This window comes from Triturus cristatus, chromosome 1_2 (genome assembly GCF_964204655.1).
Source record: "Triturus cristatus chromosome 1_2, aTriCri1.1, whole genome shotgun sequence".
Classification (NCBI taxonomy): Eukaryota; Metazoa; Chordata; class Amphibia; order Caudata; family Salamandridae; genus Triturus; species Triturus cristatus.
The window spans coordinates 842,189,696-842,211,435 of record NC_140580.1 but is presented as its reverse complement, the minus strand read 5'-3'; the positions used below and the strand labels follow the sequence as shown (position 1 = coordinate 842,211,435).

Sequence of the window (21,740 nt, the reverse complement as noted above, 5' to 3'; positions counted from 1 at the left end):
CCAAGACCTGCGCCAGGGCAGAACAAAGAGAAAGGGTGTATAAATATTGGGGCTGTGACCCCATATATGTTTGTGCTGTTTTGGGTGCTTACTGTGCCTGCTGGACTGCTGGGCCCCAGGAGGAACCGCCACAGGGGATTGCCCCTCTGCTGAAAGCCCTTTGAGCTGGCCTGCCTGGGTCCAGCTCTGCCCCTGATGGCCTTGGGCTACGTGTCCTGAGGAGTGCACTCGGTGCGAGGAAGGTCCCAAGGATCTTGAGGCCGGCAGCGCTGAGCTGCACATTGTCCCCATTGCTCTAGGACGAGAGGAGTGTGTGTGCCCTGCAGCGCTGGGCTGCAGCGTGTTCCAAGGGAATCCCAGCTTGGGGATTCCCCCACACTGCGTCGGAGTGAAGCGGGAGCCTACCCTGCATGTTGGCGCTTCCAGGAACGGAGCGGGAGCCCACCGCGCATTACTGCATTCCTTAGAGAGCGCCGCGTTTCACCAGAGAAACGGAGCAGGAGCCTACCCCGCTGTTTCGTGGCCGTGAAGCTGCAGAGACGTTGCTCCGTAATTAAGGGAGGCCAGGCAGCTGCTGCCTGGTTGCAGGCGTGGCACGGAAGAGAACGACACCGGAGGAAGTCAGGCAATCCTGCTACCTGGAGGTAGGAGGGGCTCTGTGCTGGTGAGAGCCCCGCGAATGGCCAGAGAACCGTGAAGAAGCCCCCAGACGACTCGGCGTGCACCACAGCACTGACAGAGACAGTGCACGGAAGGCCGGGCCCCCGTGTGCCGGTGGAAACACCGCGTGTGGCCACCAGAGGAGTCGGAGCCTTGCAGGCTCCATTTCCATCTCGTGGAGAGAGAGGCTGCTCCCCGGGGATCGACGGCCCCAGCAAGGAGACCGGAGGAGTCCCCGAACAGCCCCTGTTAGTGGGGCTGAAGCCTGGGTATTGTTGGTGCCAAGAGATGGCAAAAGGAGGAGCCCGGTGAATGGGGCTCCCTAGGCACTGTTAGTGCCAGCACTTTGTCTGCCACAGCTGCACCGCACAAGAGCGGGCAGCTGCAACGACGGGGCATTGTTGTAGGAGTCCCAGAGTGGAGCTCCAGAGGCACAGTGGTGCCGAAGCCAATTTTCTCAGCTGCACCGCAGGTGCACGGGCAGCTGCAATGAAGGGGCATTGCTTTCGATGCCAAGGAAGGGGTGAGATTCACCCCCCCACCCCCAGTGCATTGCGCTCATTGTTTGCGAAGGCAGCCGGAGGGCTAGTGGGAAGGCCCTATAACTCAGAGCCCTGCCTTTTGGGACAGAGGGCATTTGGGCCCCAGTGGAAGGCCAGTTGGACCGGGGTCATTTTGTGTCCTGATGTACTGGTAGGGCGAAAGGCCCTAACGTGAGGCATACTGTGTTTATGTCTAAAGGTGATGCCTAATGCTAATGCATAATGTGGTTGTGCAAAATGTCATGCTATGATGTTTATGCTTAGCATGATGCCTAATGTGATCCAGACATAATGCGTTTATGTTGCTGATGCCACGTACAGTATTTGGCCAGTAGTTACTGGTTGTGTTTTATTACTTGTGCTTTCTGGAGGTTCTGACCGTGGCCTGATTGGCCCGATCATATATATAATCCCCTGTAAATTACTACCTGGTGCCAGTTGGCACAGTGTATATGTGTGATTATGATCTAATGTGTTTATGGTAATAAAAAGGATATTTTTCATATAACCTTGTGTGGAGTTTTTCTAGTGGTGTGCCTAGTGTGTTGCTGCTGTGTGTGTGTGTTGCGCAAACGTTTTACACATTGCCTCTGGGATAAGCCTGACTGCTTGCGCCAAGCTACCAAGGGGGTGAGCAGGGGTTATTTTCAGCATGTAACTTCCTTGCCCTGACTAGAGTGATGGTTTCTGCCTGGCTTTGGTGCATGCCCTAGCCAACCAGATATCACATTTCTAACGCCTCCCAACTGCCCCCTATTTCCTGCTGAGGATCTAGAGGAGTTGTAAAGAGTGAACACCACATAAACAAAACACAGCTGAAAGAACCCTACCACTTACTGTTGCTGCAACTGCCTGTATGACCCCTAAAACCAGGGGTAGCAATAGCAGTGCCAAGAAAATCAAAGAGGAAGCCTGGGGGTTTCAGCAACTTCCAGTGCTTACTACTAGATTAGATTAATGATCAAGGGTCCAGATCATTAAAACAGCAAAACATCTAAGACTTGCAAACATTTCTCACATGCATCTAACTCAGTTACAAAACCTAATTTATGCCAGGGGAAACTAGGATTTTTATAGGTTCATAGGTTTTTGCAATACCCCAACAAGGGTGCCATGATCCCCAATGTAGGCAAGTAAAATGGGCTATCTACCTACAGAACTGTCCGGTGAGGAGTTAGGATGCTTAGGTGATTGTGCCCAATGTTTCTTTGAAGAAAAAAGTGTGACTATATGAACTTTGACCCTCCCTCTTCAATAGAAAAGGAGTAAAGAGCTAAATATCAATAACCAGCAATGATTTAGCCAGGAGGGACGAAAGCATAAAGTCTGTGCTTGGTATGAATGGAAGTATGTTGTGCAAGTAGGGGCAATTCCCCACTTGTCTGACCCAGAAGGCATTAGACAATCCATATGAATCCACAAAATACTGGTCCTGATGAAAGCCTCAGTATCTTCTAGGAAGCTGAAACATGTAGACCAAGAGGAAGGATATTTGGGTAATTAGACCCCACATAGTGTCCACATTTGTTTGTAACACTGACAAGGCAATATTCTGATAATAAAGTGTGTTGCAGTTATGCCTTAGGCAGTCTTTTAACTATTTACCGCTAAGATCCCTTGAAATATCTTTAAGTGTGCCCTGAAAGAGATCTGGTTGAATCCCGAGGTGGAAGTATTAGACTCCATCGTGAAAACTCTAGGATTTCCTGAAGGGTGAGAGTTCTATAGTAAAAATCACTCATGTGCCGCTACTGACCATACAGGTTAAACTCACAGTGAACTCCTTATTTTGATTCATATATGGTAGCAAAGTGCTGCCATAGTTAGGATGCAATTACATCTTTACAGACCTGGTCCCCACAGGAACTGCACCAACTGCACTAATTATATTCTCGGCCCTAGTTCTCTGGTTCAAGTGCAGCTGTAGTTGCCATAGCCATGTGTTTGCAGACTGTCCATATACATTTTCAGGGGTAGGGTTTAAACTTATGTGAACTTTTATCTGTTTCCATTTATATTGAAATTATTAATGCATCTGAAGACTTCACTTCCAACACACTAGCTTAAAAATGAGAGTGTTGTAAACATTCTGGAAAACATACTGATCCTTATCCATTGCCGGCTTAGGTGTAGGTTTTGAAGTCCATATAAGTATGGGAAATCCATTGCAAATTGTAAGGAGTGTCAGATTTGTGGGTGTTCACACCATTTGCATTGCCCACTCCACTTACGCTCACCGGTTAGGAGTTTGACTGTCATAAGTAACATTCAACCCACTCAGGCTCCAATTTAAGGGCAAATTCCCAGGCAAAGTAGTAAAGGAGTACCAGTCTTAGAAACATGTACACTGGAGGTTTCTTTTATTTTCCAGGAATGGATTATTGAATCGGTACAAGTTACGCATTTTGGAATAAGGGATTACACAATTATAACATCTTCTCAAGGTTCAAGCTGTAACATATTGTGCTTTTTCCCTGCATAGATTTTCCCAGAAAGCACCCAGTTAAATGTGTACACTGCTGGACCTGTGCAGTCATTTCTCTCAAGTTGCGAGAATAATATAAATATGAATGTCGTGAAGAAGGTGGACTATAAATATTCATTCCACAGAAACACATTGATGAAGAGTTAGCCACATAATCTACCAGCACCGCATGATTGCATATGAAAAAATAATTCATGACTGTACAGTGGCATTAATTAAGAGATATGTATTAGTTTAATGGCAAATCATTTTTGCCAGGCTGTAAATTTTTCCTTGTCGTTGTAATGTATGTTTTCATGCCGTTTTTATGGGTACTATAAAAATGTAAAATATTTGAATAGAGGTATTTAATTAAAAATATATAAATATATTGTTTTTATATATCTGTTATTCATATGTTTTTGAAGTATATGTTGGGGGTAAGTGATTGCATGTGGTTAGTACGGACTTGCACCTTAGGGAGCATTTTCTTTAGGTTTAGTTTACAAACCCTGTCCTCTTGGTTAGAGGGAGAGCTCTCATTTATTACTCAAGCATTTCAATTTAGTACATCAGATTAGATCACTGCATTGAGAGGCATTGAATAAAAGTGACAGTGTTTAACGCTCATGCCTCTTCCCACCTCCCCCACGACAACAATGCCATTAGTGGATTAAAAGGCAAGTCAGTTGTTATGTGCACCTTATATGTGGCCTACATTCCTGTCCGGAACATTAAAGTCTATTTAAATCAGACACAAGAGAGGTGCTTGTATGGCACACACCCTGAACTCGAGAATTTCGAGTGCTTTCAAATGCAGTAAGGAAAAGGCAAACACGATGTAATAAAATATTTACCTAGGATCACACAATTTGGTCAAGCGGGGAAGCAAGGAGGAAAAATCCCAGGTTTTCTGATTTGACATTGTGCCATTCAGCCACTGGATTGGTACCTCTATTCCTCTCCTGTTTTACTGTTTTCATCAAAGAGTAATGTTTTTTCCTAAATTCTTGGTGCGTTAGGTTCGAGCGCTGGTGGTAGGCAGGACCCCCATGAAAGTGTGGCTCGTTTTGGGCTCGAGGTTTCAAGAGGACCTCGAGCTGAGGCAGAGCCAGGTCATAAGTGTGTCGCCCACCTCTGTAACATCAGCTATAGAAATATCCTTCCAAACGAACATTGTAGCAAAAATTTACAAAAACACAATATTGGGAAGATAGGTATAAATTCGTAAGCATCGTTTTACTGTTAACTCCACGAAGGCGTACCTTGAATATACAATTATTGCCAAGGCACATATACAAGGCATTAAGTATTGTTTACCAATATATAATTACCTTGTCGGTATTTTGGTCGTCGATTATTTTGCTGCTGTATTATGTAGAACGATATGTAAAATTCGATTTTCCCATATTGTACCATTTTGACCAACAGGACTTGCCTTATGTTTTTTGCTGAACCCTCATATCACACCTGGGCCCTGCAGGAACCATAGAACTGAAGTTTCCACCTGGGTTGCCCAAGAGCGCGCAGAGTGACAGCAGAAGGCTGCGACTCCAAAAAAAGGAACCTCGACTCCGTATTCCAGGTCCGGACCACAAGGCCTGACCACTAACACGTCTCCCCCACAACTGAATTCTGTGCTATATATGAACATTGGCGCGCTTACTTTGCTTTTCCCGGATGCTTATTTCCACCCCTATGCTTTTTGGAAGATACTGAACTGCAAATATTTAGTTTTCGCTAATTTTAAAACGTACCTTTTTATGTTTGTCTTGTTCCCCACGGCTCCGGCTATCCCTTGACCACAGGCGCACACAGAAGCGATTATGCATCACTGACACTTCTGTTGATGCGCCTTCCTCGCGGGACTCGGTAATTCAGACAGTTTTAGCGCGGCCCCCTCCCCTGTTCTTCCACCAAAGAGCTGCCAATCAAATCATGCGTCTGAAAAACAGGTCAACCGATGCCCTTCTGTCAGGCAGCGGCCTTCTACAGACGCCATCTGCAAAGCTCCGCCAATGTATGTACCTACTCCTAAAACAGTCTCCTTTACTCTGCGGCGAAAGCAAGCTGATATATATCTATTAAAAAACGGTCTCAATATGAATAACAAGCATTGGCAAAGCCAGTAGGCCTAGTGTTGGCCACGAGCCTTTAAAGTTTGTCAATGGGGGTTGTGTTGTAATGATTTTTGCAAACTTTACGTCGCGAAAGTTGCCGGGCACTCATCAATCTTAAAAAAAATTGGTTAGGAGTAAAAATACTTTTTGGGGTTTCAAAAAGCACGCTTTGAGCTGGGCGGCTCCATGCTGCTGTATGTTGAAACTATGAATGACACAATAACAGGCCCATGGATGAAGAGGGCTGGCTGAAAGCCCCCATAAGTAATTTTATCACCATACAATTTTAGCAAAAAGATTTTTTCGGGGGCTAACACTAGCCACAATTATAATCAGGGCTTTAAGGGGGCCGGGTCTGAGCACCGGCAGTTTTTTTTTGGGGCCCTCGAAACGGGTCTCTATCGGGCTCTATTTTCGTGGCTACTAAAGGTAGTCCGTTCTTTATTTTTTTTTTTTTCGGACCCGTTTTGAGGGCCCAAAAAAAAACTGCTGGTGCTCAGACTCTGCCCACTGTTGCTGCACGGTTAGGCAGTGCTTTAAATGGAAAAAGAGAAGTGCCGGTACTCACCAAATTGATAGGGGTGAGCCTGGGAGGTGCGTGTCTGGGGGCGTGGCTTCAAGGCAGCCTTGTACACTATCAGCATTTTCTTCTTCAATGTTCAAAGTGCCTTTGGCCAAGTTCTGCCCATAGCTGCAGGGTGTAATTAGCGTTTGTTGTAACTATATATAGTGTGAACTTAGCCCGAGGGCATTAACATGAGAAGCAGAAGTTTTACGCGAAAGCAGCCATTTTTTTTTTTCAAGGCACTCTGACAGACAACGGATCCGCAAACTTTCCCTATAACTCACAGCGCGACAGTTCCAATGTCGAGACCTCTAGCTTAGAAAAACACAGGTGTCTTCCTGTCCTGTTGCGCTGTCAGGGTGTGAGCAGGGCCGGCCTGTTTTAACACCTCATTGTCCCTTTCTTCGCGCTCCTTTCACCGTCTCACCCCTGCTGATACACACACCAACAGACCCATCACCGTGAGGCAGCTAAACTATCGGTGATTTAGGTGAGCTGGGTAGGTCCCGAGGCGTTTGGGTTCAGGGGGCAGTCACTGCTTAGCTCAACTCAAAAAGGACCCCCTGCTGCCGCATTTCAGTCTCTATTAGCAAGGGCGCCAAATTTCTCTCCGCCTAAGGCGCTATCTTATCAAATGCCGGCTCGGAGTGTAGGGCTGCAGCCGCAACCTAGCGCCGGAATCCACTCGACATTAACTGTCAAGCACCCATAACCTAGAGAGTGACCACAGCATGCCACTAGGAGTACCGGTACTCTCTTAACACAAGGAGAAGTCCCGGTACTCATGATTTTCTTAAGCACACAGTGCTAGTTATTTTGATTTAGACCACGCCCCTATTCGGATAGGCCACGCCCCTTCAAGACATTAACCACGCCCCTTTTAGAGCACCCCCAGGTTTTTTTTCCCACTTAAAGCACTGATTATAATGAAGACTACAGTGCAAATCTCGAACAATGGATTTCCATCACGGTGCGTTTCACTCCAGAATGCGGCTGTGCTCGCCAGCCAATGCGCCTCTGTTGCAGAGCTACTGCTGAAATATTCCATCTACATAACACTGCAAATAGACAAGTCACCAAGGGAGCGCATCTGCACAGCTCCACTGATGCACTTCCATCAGAGGACGCGCTGTTTACGAACACATTGATAATTCCTTATTTTATTACATTTCACAGTGCACTTCTGTTGGTTCTAGGCGCTTCAAATAACAAGGGGTACTATTACCCGTTTGAATTGCATTTAATTTAAGTAGGCCTTTGCCAGCATACGAACTCGTGACTTGCAGATCAGCATGTTTTCAGCGTTCAGCATTGACTCACTGAGCTATCCAGATACAGCCACAGAAAAATCCCAAGTGATGCAGAAAATGACAACAAGTCCATCTGGTCTGCCAATTTCATGTCTAGTGTGGTCTGCCAATTTCATATCTAGTGCAGCGCTTAATACCCCTACTATGCATGCCATCATCTTCACTAAAACCCTTAGCTGGAATCTACTCCCAGATGATCCCTTTTTTTTATTTTATTGTTATATATTTATATAGCGCGAACTCGACCCGAAGGTACTGGAGCGCTTTACATGAGCACCGTATTTACATTATACATTCAGGTACGGGGAGATTAAGTGATTTTCCCAGAATCACAGGATGTGGACGCGACATCGAGGCTCGAACTCTGGTTTCCGGCACCAAAGTCGGCAGTCTAACCGACGGACCACATCCTCTCCCCAATCCCTTGAATGGTTCTTGACCTGTGTCCCCTTTGTCAAGCACTGGCAACATAAATAAGTCCGGCTTTGCCAAGCAGGTGCGAATTTATACATAAAAAAGTACCATTGAATATAATTTTAATACAAGAATATGTGTGCTTCTAAACAGACAAGTGCACATCACCGAAAATATGATTCATATTGGTGCAATAAAAAGTTACTATTAGCTTTAAATTAATATAACATGAAGATGTACTTTATACATTCACAATCAGCTAAAAATTGACAAGGGATAATGAACGGAAAGAAAAGAGCCCGGGTAAAGACAAATATTGCACAACCAGTCCTGCAAGTGCATTTTTTAGGCAGCTGTGCAGATGTGATCAGGAATTAATGTCATCATTCACAGGGCAAAGAGCCAATGGCTGAAGAGGCTGACTCACTGACCCAATACTGTATGCTGTGGTAGGTAAAAACAAACTGAATAACAATTGAGCAAAGCAATGGTTGAAGATCACTAATACAAAATGCCACTCTTTGTGTGTATTTATCCATATATTTCATTCCTAAATTCATTTGAGTACCTGAGGCTGGAGACATCTAAAGCGTTCTCTAGGCCAGGCCTAAAAAGTAGACGGCTGTGCTTACCTTCGACAGGGCAACAAAGGGAAACTTATCCATCTCCAACTGGTACTCCTCTCCCGGCTGATTCGCTAACTGCCCCTTCAAGATTCGGGTGGCGGTCACTGTCGAGATGCCCATTCCTGCAAAAAAATGCTATCAATTAAAATCTAGTTTAAAAGCAAAGGATAGTGTTACGCATGGACAGGGGCATGCCATACTGGCTAATTGCTTGCATGAACTTTGTATATCATTCAAAGTTGCACTGGCAGAGTGCCATTGTTGTGCCTCATATGTGACTCCAATTCATTCCTACATCACCTGAACATGCATTTCAACTGGATCTCATTCATACGTAACTACGTCATCAATGTATACACTTCCACAACTCTCATTCCCACGTCCATAATGTGAACACTTCCACAGACTCTCATTCCCACATAAGTAGTGCGTACACTTCCACAGACTCTCATTCCCACGTCAGTAATGCGTACACTTCCACAGACCCTCATTCCAACGCCAATAATGCGTACACTTCAACAGACTCGCATTCCCACATCAGTAATGTGCACACTTCCACAGACTCTCATGCCCACATCAGTTATACGTACACTTCAACCGGATCTCTGTTATTGGTACATGACTCATTCATGCACTTCCAACGAGAGGGCATGGGCTTACCCCGAATGTTACTCATTCCTGCATCACCCTTTAACTAAACTGTATAAACTCATAAATCACTGGAGAACTTGCTTTCCTCGAGTCTCATGTTTTCTTTCATCACTGGCACATGCACATCGACTGAGTCTTCTTCTTTCCAACACCATGTTTTGTGGTCCTCCGTAAGGTCCCATTCTTTCCAGCCTTGAACCAATTCGGATATATGAGGGCTTGTTGAAGGCATGTGCGTTGCCTATTTGTACGTTTGTGGTAGTTGAAATCGAGATGTCTTGTTGTTGGACCAAAGTATCCATGCGGCTAACGCTGAGGGGTTGGCTGGGTGTTTCGGGGTTGTGTATTATGTGTTGTTCACATACTCATTGTCGTCTATCCCCTACTCATCCTCAGTAATACAATTATCATCAGCGTTCCCATACTCCTCGTCAGTGATCTTATGCTTATCTTCAGTGATCATATACTAATCCTATCCTCACTAATCGCATACTCGTCCTCAGTGATCACATATTAATCTTATCCCGAGGGATCCCAAAGTCATTGTCACTGATCTCATACTCGTCCTCAGTGATCACATACTAATCTTATCCCCTGGGATCCCATATTAAACCTCAGTGATCCCTTACTAATCCCATACTCAGTGATGCCATACTCGTCCTCAGTAATCACATATGAATCCTATTCTCAGGGATCCCAAAGTCATTGTCACTGATCTCATACTCATCCTCAGTGATCACATACTTATCCTATCAAATGGGATTCAAAGCTGGTCAGCGATCCCAAACTCATTCTCAGGGACCACATACAAATCCTATCCGTTTGGATTCCAAACTCATCATCAGTGATCCCATGCTCGTTCTCACTGATCATCTGCAGTGATCCCATATTCGTCCTCAGTGATCCCATACTGGTCCACATCCAAGTCAAGTCAAGTCAAATGTAACTTTATTTGGCTGATTATAGCCATAAAAGTACAAATAACAAAACAGGACAGATCAATCTACAAACATATAATACATAGATGTAAAATCAGTTAAGATCCCCCGTTTTGTGATCCATAGACAAACATTAAAAAAAAAAAAAAGAATCATAAGACAATTAATGATCTTTATAAAGTCCTGCTCAACACGAAATTCATTATCTGCCGCTCCCATAAGAAACAATAAAATAAAATACACGCCATCGAGTAATGTGACAATTCATGCAAAAATGAGCACACCTCAGGGATCCATACAGGGAAAATGGCGACATAAATGAGAATACAGTCCACCATCACATAATTAGGCCTGGGAGTAAATAAATAAATAAGATAAAATTAACCCAACTTACATTTGTCATATTTACATTTAAAAACAAGAAATTCTTAGCAAATAAAACTAACACATACCAAAAAAAAGGTTTTTACGCAACATGATTCAAAACCATGTCCACAGAACAGCTCATAGGTGACCTATTCCTATACCTAATTGCTCCTGTTAGGAAACTTGCTATCCCAAAGCAGACCATAGGTGACGCTAGCATTTGTAAGTACACCAGCGCCGGTCTAACTTGTTCAAAATTACAACCTTTAAGCAGAGGGAGGATAAATTTTCTGCGCAGTGAATTGTAATATGCACAGAAAAAAATTGTATGAAGAGTGTCCTGGTCCGAGAAGTTGTCACAAGGGCAGGGATTTAATGTTCCTTCTTTAAAATACCCTTTAGGAAAAGCAAGAAGCCAGGGAACCATATTCAACCTAAATCTCGTCAAAACGAAGAGATGATACGGTTTATTTATGTAAAGTAAATAAGGTTGCATCTGTTGACCCAGGCTCATTGTGGCAAATCTTCTCACCATAGGTTTTTTCAATTCGTTCTCCTCCCTTAGTACTCTTCGTCTATCCAGAAACTGCAGCTTGAAGTCTCTAATGACCAGTTTACCCAATGCTGTAGGGCTCCGGAATAAATCGGGGCAGCCCAGGGTTTCCATTTGATCCTTGATATATCTTATCCACGGAATGTCTAACACCTTTTCCAAGGTGAGACAGTCTTTGATGATCAATTGATTTAGGTTTGGAGTTGGTTGTGCCCAAATTCTCAACCAACGCAGTAAAGGGGCAACCGCAATCTGATCAGAAATAAAACCCGCTCCTAATTCCTCGTGTATGTTAAAAATTGGCATGGATACAGGGACCGAAAGCAGTTTACGCAAAAAAATGTTTTCGGCCCCTTGGATTTCTCTGACATCTGTTTAACCCCAGATGTCGCACCCATAAGTTGCCATAGGAAGACATTTGGCATTGTAAATCTTCATAAGTGTAGGGAGTGGTATTGATCCTATTCTTTTTGCAAAGTCTAGAGCGGACCCTGATGCTCTAGCTAATACATTCTTTTTATGTGCACACTGCGTGGACCATGAGCGGTGGTCATCAAAAAGAACCGCTAAATAGGGAAAAGCGGGGACTTTTACTAACTCAACTCTCTTACAATGAAATGTAACCTTCACTGCCCTCCTTGAAACTATGGACATGGCATGCGACGTTTTAAAATTAGTAAATAAGTCCAACGACTCCATAAAATCTATAAAACAATTTAAAGCGTTTGCAGCCCCCTTGCAGTCCTGACCGCCAACACCGCATCATCGGCGTACAAAAATACGGGAATCATTTTTAGTACCAGCTCTAGGAATGTCTTTCCAGCAAGAAATCAGAGAATCTCCTAGCTTATTAATATAGAGGGTGAACAGCAAGGGGGCCAAGATGCACCCCTGCCGGACCCCTCTTTTTACAGCCCATGAATCAGTCAGGCTACCATCGTCATTAATCGCACTGCCGCTGTTGTATTTTCATGGATGGCTGCCAGAAATGAAAACCAGTCAACATCTAGCCCTATATCTTGAAGGATCAACCAAAGCTTTGACCTATTAACAAGGTTACGGTTAAATCCATAAAGGCCAGATGGAGGTCCCCTCGCTTTGTGACTGTATACTTCCCTATCACCAAATGAAGATTTAGGCATTGGCCCAGCGTACCTTTCCCCTGCCTAAAACCATATTGGATATCGGAAACTATAACTGCTTGATCGAGCCACTCTGTTACGCATGCCAAAACAACTTTCCCCATAATTTTGGCCGCAGAGTCAAGGAGCGAGATGGGCCTATAACAAGCCGGGTCATTCCTTCCTCCCTTTTTAAAGATCGGTATGATGACCGCCTTAGCCCAAGACGGGGGAAAACCAGACAAGCAGGCTGCGTTAAAAACATGAGTTAAAATCTTTGCCCATAGCTTAGGATCTGCCTTATAAAGATCAGCCAGTACTCCGTCAGGACCTGGAGCTTTCTCCCCTGAGGTTGATATAATCGCCTTATTGACTTCATCAATTGTAAAGACAAGAGGGTGGCATACTGAATCAATGACTGGCTTCCCTGGAGAAATCCCGGGTGTCACATCACTATACTCTTTCCCAAAATGTTGCATCCCACCTCTCAGCAGGAACTAAACAATCTGTACTGGAGTTTTGTGAACCATCAAACAATGGCCTATTTACGACGGACCAGAATCTAGAACTATTAGCCAGCACACTGACCTGGCTGAGCTCCTCCCAAGCCATCTCCCCCAATTGCCTTTTCCGACTCTCCACTGCAAGTTTATATGCCCTCCTTACATTTTTAACCCGTAAAGCTACCCTGGGTTTTTGCTTAAGTTCCTGCATGAGTTCCTTATGGGTAGTCATACAGGTTTCATCAAACCATTTTTTATATTTTGGGGGCCTCGGTCTACAAGATATAGTTAAACTAGAGGCAACCTGCTTTACAATTCGGTCAAAGGCATTAAGAACGGATAATGGTTGAGAGTCCTGGTCTGAGCAAACTCCTGCGCGCAATTAGTAATTAAACTATCAATGAAACTGTCAGGTGTGATCCTTTCCCACCTCATTCTACGTGCTTGATCTATGGGTGCAATATTAGCATTAGTAAGTTGGGTAATGGTCCTTATTTACAGCATGTATATTAAGGTCCAGTGATAGTGGATTGTGATCACTAAAGCATTTTTTTGTTGCACTTAGTGTACCTATTGTCGACAACAACGAAGAAGAAACCAAAATGTAATCAATTATGCTGTGACGGCCATGACCAACATATGTAGGTATGGGAACTATCCTGTCTGACTGCACAGGGCAAATCAAATTATGGGTTGATAAAAAACTTTCTAAAAAAATACGGGACGAGGTATGTTCAAAATGAGTTAGCCCCTGAAGGCCATAATCCTCCTCCAGCCTTGCTGAACAGTTAATAGGACAAACATGAATATTAAAATCTCCCAGGACTAATATGTCATAATGTGTTTCTGTATTGTCACCATAATCACCCAAAAAAGCAGTGAGAGCCCTAAGGTGCTGTAGCTCGTCAATTCTAGTGAAAGAATTATAAAAATTAACCACCAGAAGGGTTGATAAATTCTTCCCTGTCAATTCTACTCCTAAAATATGGGGAGAACATGATTCAATCAATTTTGATTTATAAGACAACTTAAGGTTAATCATCAGTAATAGCCCCCCCCCCCTTGCTCTGCCCATACTGGATGGTGTAGCGAGTTTACAAAAAGATATAAACCCATCCAGGTGGAAGTTTTCGTTTGCCTCCCATGTTTCCTGAAGGGCTATAATGTGATGTGTGGCAAGAAAAAGTTCCCAGGATGCATCACCCTTTTTTGCTCTTAAACCAGCTATATTCCATGTTAAAACTTTCATTATACCGCCATCAATTGTTGTTAGGGTAGTACTGGGTTCTACTATAACAACTGATGAGAAGTGTTGATTCAAGGGACAGGACAAAATAAAATTCGGTAAGCTAACCATGGGAACATGTATTACTTCATCCGGTGTTTCCACTAAATTATCTAAAATAACAGGTACTACATTCCTAACAGGTAATCAATCTTGAGCATCTAAACCGGAAAGTGCCTGAAACCTGTTAGACTAGGAAATGGAGAGAGCCGCCGATGACAAAGTTCTTAGAGAAGGCTTGTAGAAATATCCCAATGGCAAGGCCCAGATGGAAGTGACAGACTTAGGGCAAGGATCCTGTGCCCTTATTATCGTCTGAACAACCGTGGGATTTCGGAAATTAATGACCACACAGTCCCCCTCGAAGTTCTTTAATGATTGTCTCACCCACCCAACTCTGCGTACCATAATATTATTATTCTTCATGGGTACCCTAAAACCTTTATGTTTGGATAACCAATTTACGGTTTTATTACGCAATTGGGTCCAAGATTCAGTTTGATCTGATCTAAGCGGTGGGACACCAGCCAGAACCGAAACCTAAGGACATGCGGCCGGGGGTAGGTCTAATACATCTCCAGAACACTTAGCATTCAAAGGGTTCATCACAATGGGACCATCTCTATGATGATTACTAGCTCTAGTAATAAACTTGGCCTGGTCAATAGGTAATGATCTCGGAGGTCCCACAAGCTGAGACGGGATGTGATCGGATGGACAAAAAGAGTTAACCATACCGCCTGTCCCCAGACCTCCCAGGCCCAGCTGTGCGATATTCCCCCCTGGGCCAGATGCCATGCGAAATGGTCGAGGTATCGCAGGACTCACATTACCAATATTCGCATTAACTGGTCTGTGGGCCAATTCCCTATTGTTGACCCCCACGGGGCCGATAACTTCTGGCATTACCGGGGCCACAGCTGCTTTAACTGCCCCTCGTACCGCACAATGGCACCCACATGCCTCCTGATTAAGTGGCTCATTACTAGATTTTAAAAAGTGTGATAGTTTTTCCTCACTTGCCCCTAATTTACATTTAAAAAAGGCGCTAAAAGGGCAGTTAATAAAGTCTCCAGGTGCTTCCAGTGGTCAAGATCTCTTCCAATATCCACCATAGTGTGGGGGTCAGTATTTGAAAGAAGAGATGTACCACCATTGAGTTTGGGGGTCTGATTCTCGCATATCCCTACCGCTTGAAGTTTAGGTTTAGCTTCGGTCTTGTTCCTTGATGCCACACTTCCCCTTGTACATTTTGCAGGCGGCTCACCATTCCCTCCCTCACCATTCCCTCCTAACCTGGATTTAGAAGAGCATGCCACGCTTTCCCTTTCCCCTGCAGCTCTTTTGGATCTGGTAGCAGGATCGCCTTGGGATACACAGGTCGTTGTTGAGGTATGCGCTAGAGTTCGAACAGGGGGTGCAGGCGGTTCTATTTTCTCTGCAGATAGATTAACCAACGATTCCTGAGCTAAGCTCATTGTCGGGTTTTGAGCAAGTTCAAAAATGCTTAAATGATCCACCTCCAGAACCCCCAAATTGGAAGCTAAACAACCAACTGGGTCCCCAACAGGACTTACAACTGGTGCATCCAAGCTTAAGCTGTCCAATGTTTGCAGAGCGCCCATGGGAGATTTGACCAAAGTTATAGCCCCCAGGGATGACCTTTTTTGCCCTGCATAAGTGTCCAAAGAGAGCCGATTTTCGGTAAGTTGTATTTCACATGTCAAAACTGTCTCAGCCCTTGTTAAAAACACATCCAATGTACCCACAACCCCTCCCCCCCCCAGCCCGCAATCCTGTAGCCTTGCGTTTGGTCGTCATAACCAGTGCCTAAATATATGACACCACCTTCTAGACAGACAGACGTATCAAGGGAAATGTAACAGTGAAAGACCTTATGCTTCATCTGGAGTTCAAGGTGTCTCGCGCAGCTAAAGGGGGTGGCCCAGCCCTGCCTCCTCCTGGCTCGGACGGGTGCAGACGGGCCCGCCCTTGGCCAGGGCTTCGCCCGGCACCGCCCGCACGCGTCCCGTGCTGCGGGAGGCGGGGGGCGTAGAAATGCTGCCTCCAGGGGCACTGCACGACGTCAGAGGCAGGCGACAGGCAAAGGATGCTGGATCTTGTGGTCCCTGTCTCTGTGCGCCGTTCCCCTCATGGCTGGAGAGACCGGGTAGCTGGTTTGACGGCCGTTGCCCTCACAGCAGGTGAGCAGGAGTGTCTGAAGAGGGTGCCCCCCTTCCTGAAGTGACACCAGGTAAGTGAAATTACAATGCGCGTCCCCATAGATCCCATACTTGTCATGAGTGGTCACATACTCATTGTCAGAGATCACATATCCACTCCCAATGATCACATGCACATCCTAAACGATCCCACATTCATCCCTGGCGATCCTGCACTCATTCCTGCTGATCGCACACCCATCATCTGTGATACCACACTCATCCCTGGAGATCCTACACTCATTCCTGCTGATCGCACACTCATCATCTGTGATCCCACACTCATCCCTGGAGATCCTATACTCATTCCTGCTGATCGCACACTCATCAGCGGTGATCCCACACTCATCCCTGGAGATCCTATACTCATTCCTGCTGATCGCACACTCATCATCGGTGATCCCACACTCATCCCTGGAGATCCTACACTCATTCCTGCTGATCGCACACTCATCATCTGTGATCCCACACTCATCCCTGGAGATCCTATACTCATTCCTGCTGATCGCACACTCATCATCGGTGATCCCACACTCATCCCTGGAGATCCTATACTCATTCCTGCTGATCGCACACTCATCATCGGTGATCCCACACTTATCCCTGGAGAACCTATACTCATTCCTGCTGATCGCACACTCATCACTCAGAATCACATACCTGCTGTCAAGGATTGCATACATTGCCATTGTTGATGATTGAATACTGATTGACAACAATCATGCAGTAATTCCCTGAAAATGACTAAGCACTCATCAATGTTATTATATTAATTGTCAGTGGTGACACAGTAAACACTGGTGATAATATACTCGGTCAGTGATCGTATAGTCTTTAGCAGTGATTGCAAGCTCATTAGCAGCTATATATCAATCATCCTTGAATACATTTACAATCCTCAAGTGAGTCTCACTAACATTCCACAGTCAATGTAAGTGAGACTAACATTCGACAACATATGATCTAATTCACGGCGTGTGCTCTTCACCCATCAGCTACAACCCTCCCAAGCCCTGGAATGTTCTAATACCAGAGATTAACCATTTTAGCCACTAACCGTCTCCAAGGAACATGATGATGTTTTTGGCAATGTTGTTGTTCAGCTTCTGCAGTTTCAGGGCCTGTTTAAGGGTCTGCTGTGCCTGGTCCCTCCAGTACTGTGAACTTTTCTCTTTTTCTAGAACAAACATAAAATGACAATGTTTCAATGGTAATAGAAGGATAAGAGAAGGAGATAAAAGATGAGAATTTGATTACATATGTAGGTAGCACGTGAAATACATTAAATACAAAGAAAATAATAAAAAAATAATGCAAATGCCAGTATTTTCCAGTTGCTGCCCACTTCTAGTACTTGATAAAAGATAAGTGGGCAGAGACGAAGTACCAAGAGGCCATGGCAAGCGACTGGAGGGGGCACACCATTGGAAAAGATATTTCTCATGGGAAGGTTAATTAGTCAGTGGTCTCATAAAGTTCAGGGACAGGGGTGCAAGAGTACTGCAAAATAAGGGAAGGTCAAATCTGGGAGGCCATCAGTCTGGTGAGAATGCACTGAAACAGACAGATGGATGGACAAGTAAATGGCACTGAATCCCTGGTGAGGGTTAGAGAAGGTTGAAGCTAATGCACAAGTGAGGCTTTTGATGATCTAAGGTAATCTGTCCAGTCAGATGGTAAGAGAACTTCCTAGTGATGAGGTCTAGACGATCTCCTGTTCCTACACCCCAATTTACTAGCCAGATATGAATATTGGGCAGCCACATACCTGGGATGATGGCGAGCGTAAGAGTGACTTCAACGACCAGAAAAATTAGCAGAGGGTTCATCATGAAGGGTGATGTGTTGGGACCAAGATGTCGTCAATAGAGGAGCGTCTGACCAGAGGAATGGATCACACTGAGCCGATTAGTCGATTATTGCTTCTGAAAAATAAAGAAGACGAAGTTTAGAGTTTCATCCCTTGAAAGAGAGAACCAAGCAATGTCGACTGACAGGGAACCCTGTTTACAATCTCTATTTTGTCATTTTGCCTTTCTCCATAGCTATGTAACCTGGAAAGGGTGTAACAAGTGAAATTTGTACCGCATTTTCCAGAATACTCTTCTAACATTGCAGTCATGTGTATGCCTACAAACAACTTCTACAATACTGTTTAGACTGATAAATAGCAGAGGCACATTCTAAGTCAATAGAAACTCATGCTTCGATTACTTACTGGTAACGGCATTACTGCGAGTACCTTTTCACCATAAATAATTGTTTATAGAGATATGCGGCAGTTACAAAGAGGTAATCAGTGCTTCCAAAGAGGAAGAATTACTCTATGGGACTGATTCACAAATGCAAAACGGTATTAGACATATTAAGTACACGGTGCATGAATAATTAGGACTAAGTGTATTTTCCAGACTCTCATGCATGAAGTAAATGCACGAGCAGGTATATGTGGAATTCACGCACAATCGTGGCTCACACTCCTTGTTTTAAACCCACAGGTGCGTAATGCACACATTACACATCCGTATGCCTTTGAATATTGTAGAATGTAATTTTCTTTATCAGTATGCTCTTTTCATGCAAAAAAAAGTATATGTAAATGGAAGCCCTTCCTATCCATGTTGTAACAAAACTAGGCTGAAGCCGGAGGCGTAACCTAGGCCCCTGCCCACCCATTCAGTCTAAGGCTTATGATTATTTGAGATATATAAGATATGTGAGTCTCAGGGGCCCCAGCCTCAGCACATTCTGCATGGGAGTCCTGACATTTTGTGTTACGCTACTGTGCTTTCAGCATTACTGCGCTTCTAGGGTCACATAGATTTAGAAGACGTTAAGAGGTGATATAAGCACTGGCAATTTATGCCCATAGGCGTAGCTTCCATTCACAGAGCAGGTGGAGTAGCACTGGGCCCAGACATGAGGGGCCCCAGTGCTTAATTTGTAAAAAAAAATAAGTGCCAGGGCTCTCGCCAGAAGGCCACTGCAGCTCGCGTCACACCTTGTCCCTGCCAGTGCTGCCAATGTGAGTAACAACACAACTACTAATCATCGCACTCCCACAAGTGTAACAATTCAGACTATTCCAGTGCCCCAAAGCTATAAGATTGGCTTGGGCGGCAGCTGAAAGTCATTTTCAATGTCAATTGAATTAATAATTGATTGTTGTTGTGGTCATTTCTAAATTAGCCAGACACTGCCACCTTGTGTCAGGCTGTCACAAGCGCTCGTGTTGACAATTAAGTGCTGGTGCTAAGCACTGGAAACCACCGGCTCAAATTAAGCACTGAAGGGCCCTCTGAACCTTAGTTATTGCTGTTTTCACAGTTCAAACAGTGGTCGGGGTCCATTGCATTACTTACTCTAGGACCAATGGCACACTGACTACGCAATCTTTCTGTGAACAGTAATACATGTGCACTGCATTATTCCAGAATGTCTTCTTACACCAGGGTAGAGACACACAATTTTGCAACCACAGTCAGAATGCATTTGTGTAAACTGTACATATAATAGGAGATATTCACAATGACATTTTGATGTATGTAAAGTATATTCCTGCAGTACTCTTTTACATACTTCCAAATCATCTAAAATAGGATTGCAATAGGAATATTCAGGGAATAGCCATATACATTTGGATAAATAGAAAATAGCACTTTTACAAATAGGGAGTTGGACATTTTGCGACGATTCACTGAGGCGTGTAAGAGTCCGCAAAGGAGTACTCCAGTTATTCTCCTTTCCCTACTCATAATTGCTTAGTGAATCGGCCCCAAAGTGTACATTATACACAAACTGTATGCTTATCTTACACTTTAGTAAGTCACGTGCATGCAGCTCAACCCCAGAGAAGGTTCTGCAAACCTCCTATTACCCATCCTGAACCCCACTTGAATGGCTGACTGCACCCACAGATCTGAAATTAATTGGATGTGGAAATTATCTCACACAAGAACTCCAAGTATCGAACAATTGCCCGCATGCTTTGGCCACCTCTCCTCTCCCACATCATTCTCACATTGTCAGACTGGAAAAAAAAGATATGGCATTTGGCAGGACCTTTGTACAACAGCAAATGATAGCAAGCTTGGTTGCACAGGCAAATCCTTTGCTGGCACTGAGGCAAAACGAGCCCGATTCCAGCCTGCATTCCAGTTTTGTTTACGTTTGCACATTAAAAGCAGGCCGTTTGCCTGCGCCAGTGCTTGGTTTTCACTTCCTGCATATGTAATGTGATGGAAGCAGCATTGTCGATGAGATGAGGAAGTAATGTCATGCAGCACCATGCAGAAGTCAATATTGTGACATAGCAAACAACAACAGGATCATTCAAGGAAAAATATAGATTCAACTGTTAAAACAAAATAAACATTCTTATGAATGGATTTAATCGCTCCATCTTTCTGAAAAGTCCACCACCAGGGAGCTCACATGTGCCACAAAACCCTTACCAGATTTAAAATAATATGCATAAATCAGGGTTTTCATATCCACGTCTCTGCTCTACATATTGAGAAATTACTACTTTGATCTTAAAGAGGGTATTGGTCATGGTTTAAATCTCCTTTGTTTTCAGGTTTGGCCTAGAGAAAGCTCACATATATCAGTCAAAAAAAATCATTATCAATGATGGAGAATTTACAACCTGTCTATTGACCCTGAGAAGTTATTAGTTAAGGTGAACAGGTTTTGTTTTCTAATTCAGCCTTATCGCAAACCAAAGTCCTCCTGGCAATGAGATGGGTTTAACTTAACAAGTAGCGGGGAAAGCCCTGAAAAAAACAGGCAAAACTTCCTACAGTTTAAAATGTTAGGCCTCCACCTCTTTAGAGACAAGGAAAGCAATGATACCAGCTACCCCTTTGCCGCTGTGGTTGGTGGTTGACCATTCCCCCACGGCAGCCAATTCTCAAGCATGGTAATCTCTGCAAATAACCACAGAATACACAGACATGCACCCTACCCTCCAAAGAATCCACTGGGCAACAGTCTTGTTTTTTGTTTTTCTGAGGATGTCCCAGACGTGGATTTGTTTTACTTCGCAATGCCCTCATTTCTTGGTCCCTCTGTTCAAAGACACCAAATCCTTTGCACACTGAGGTTCAACAGAATAAGCAAAGACAAATCCGATGTTCTGGGCATTTATATGGTAAAAAAGCTTTCTCAAGCCGCAGTGCAAGCTTGTCTTAAACTGGAAAAGTACAGCAAAATCAGAGTCGAACAAGCTTCCCCCACAGACAGCACAGCTCCTCCATTGACAGTAGCAGTGCACACTTAGATATATATATGTATATATATATATATTATCTACTGGCGGTCGCCAGTAGATAGTTATAGTTAGGACCGTGTTTCCATAGGAATTCTCAAAATTCTATTTTGAATAACTTTGGCGCCGGT

At 44.2% G+C, this 21,740-nt stretch overlaps 1 protein-coding gene across 3 annotated transcripts in view; it reads right to left on the bottom strand.

Moving 5' to 3' along the window:
* The window catches only part of ALPL (alkaline phosphatase, biomineralization associated), a 312,269-nt gene that overhangs the window by 186,898 nt on the left and 103,631 nt on the right, over nt 1–21,740 (bottom strand). For all 3 annotated transcript variants that reach the window (XM_085608992.1, XM_085608990.1, XM_085608991.1), the window contains exons 2-4: nt 18,109–18,265; nt 17,398–17,517; nt 8,708–8,823 (exon numbers count right to left, since the gene is read on the bottom strand). In XM_085608992.1, the coding sequence (XP_085465118.1) occupies nt 8,708–8,823; nt 17,398–17,517; nt 18,109–18,172 (300 nt within the window). In that variant the 5' untranslated portion in view covers nt 18,173–18,265. The remainder of the gene's footprint in view (nt 1–8,707; nt 8,824–17,397; nt 17,518–18,108; nt 18,266–21,740) is intronic.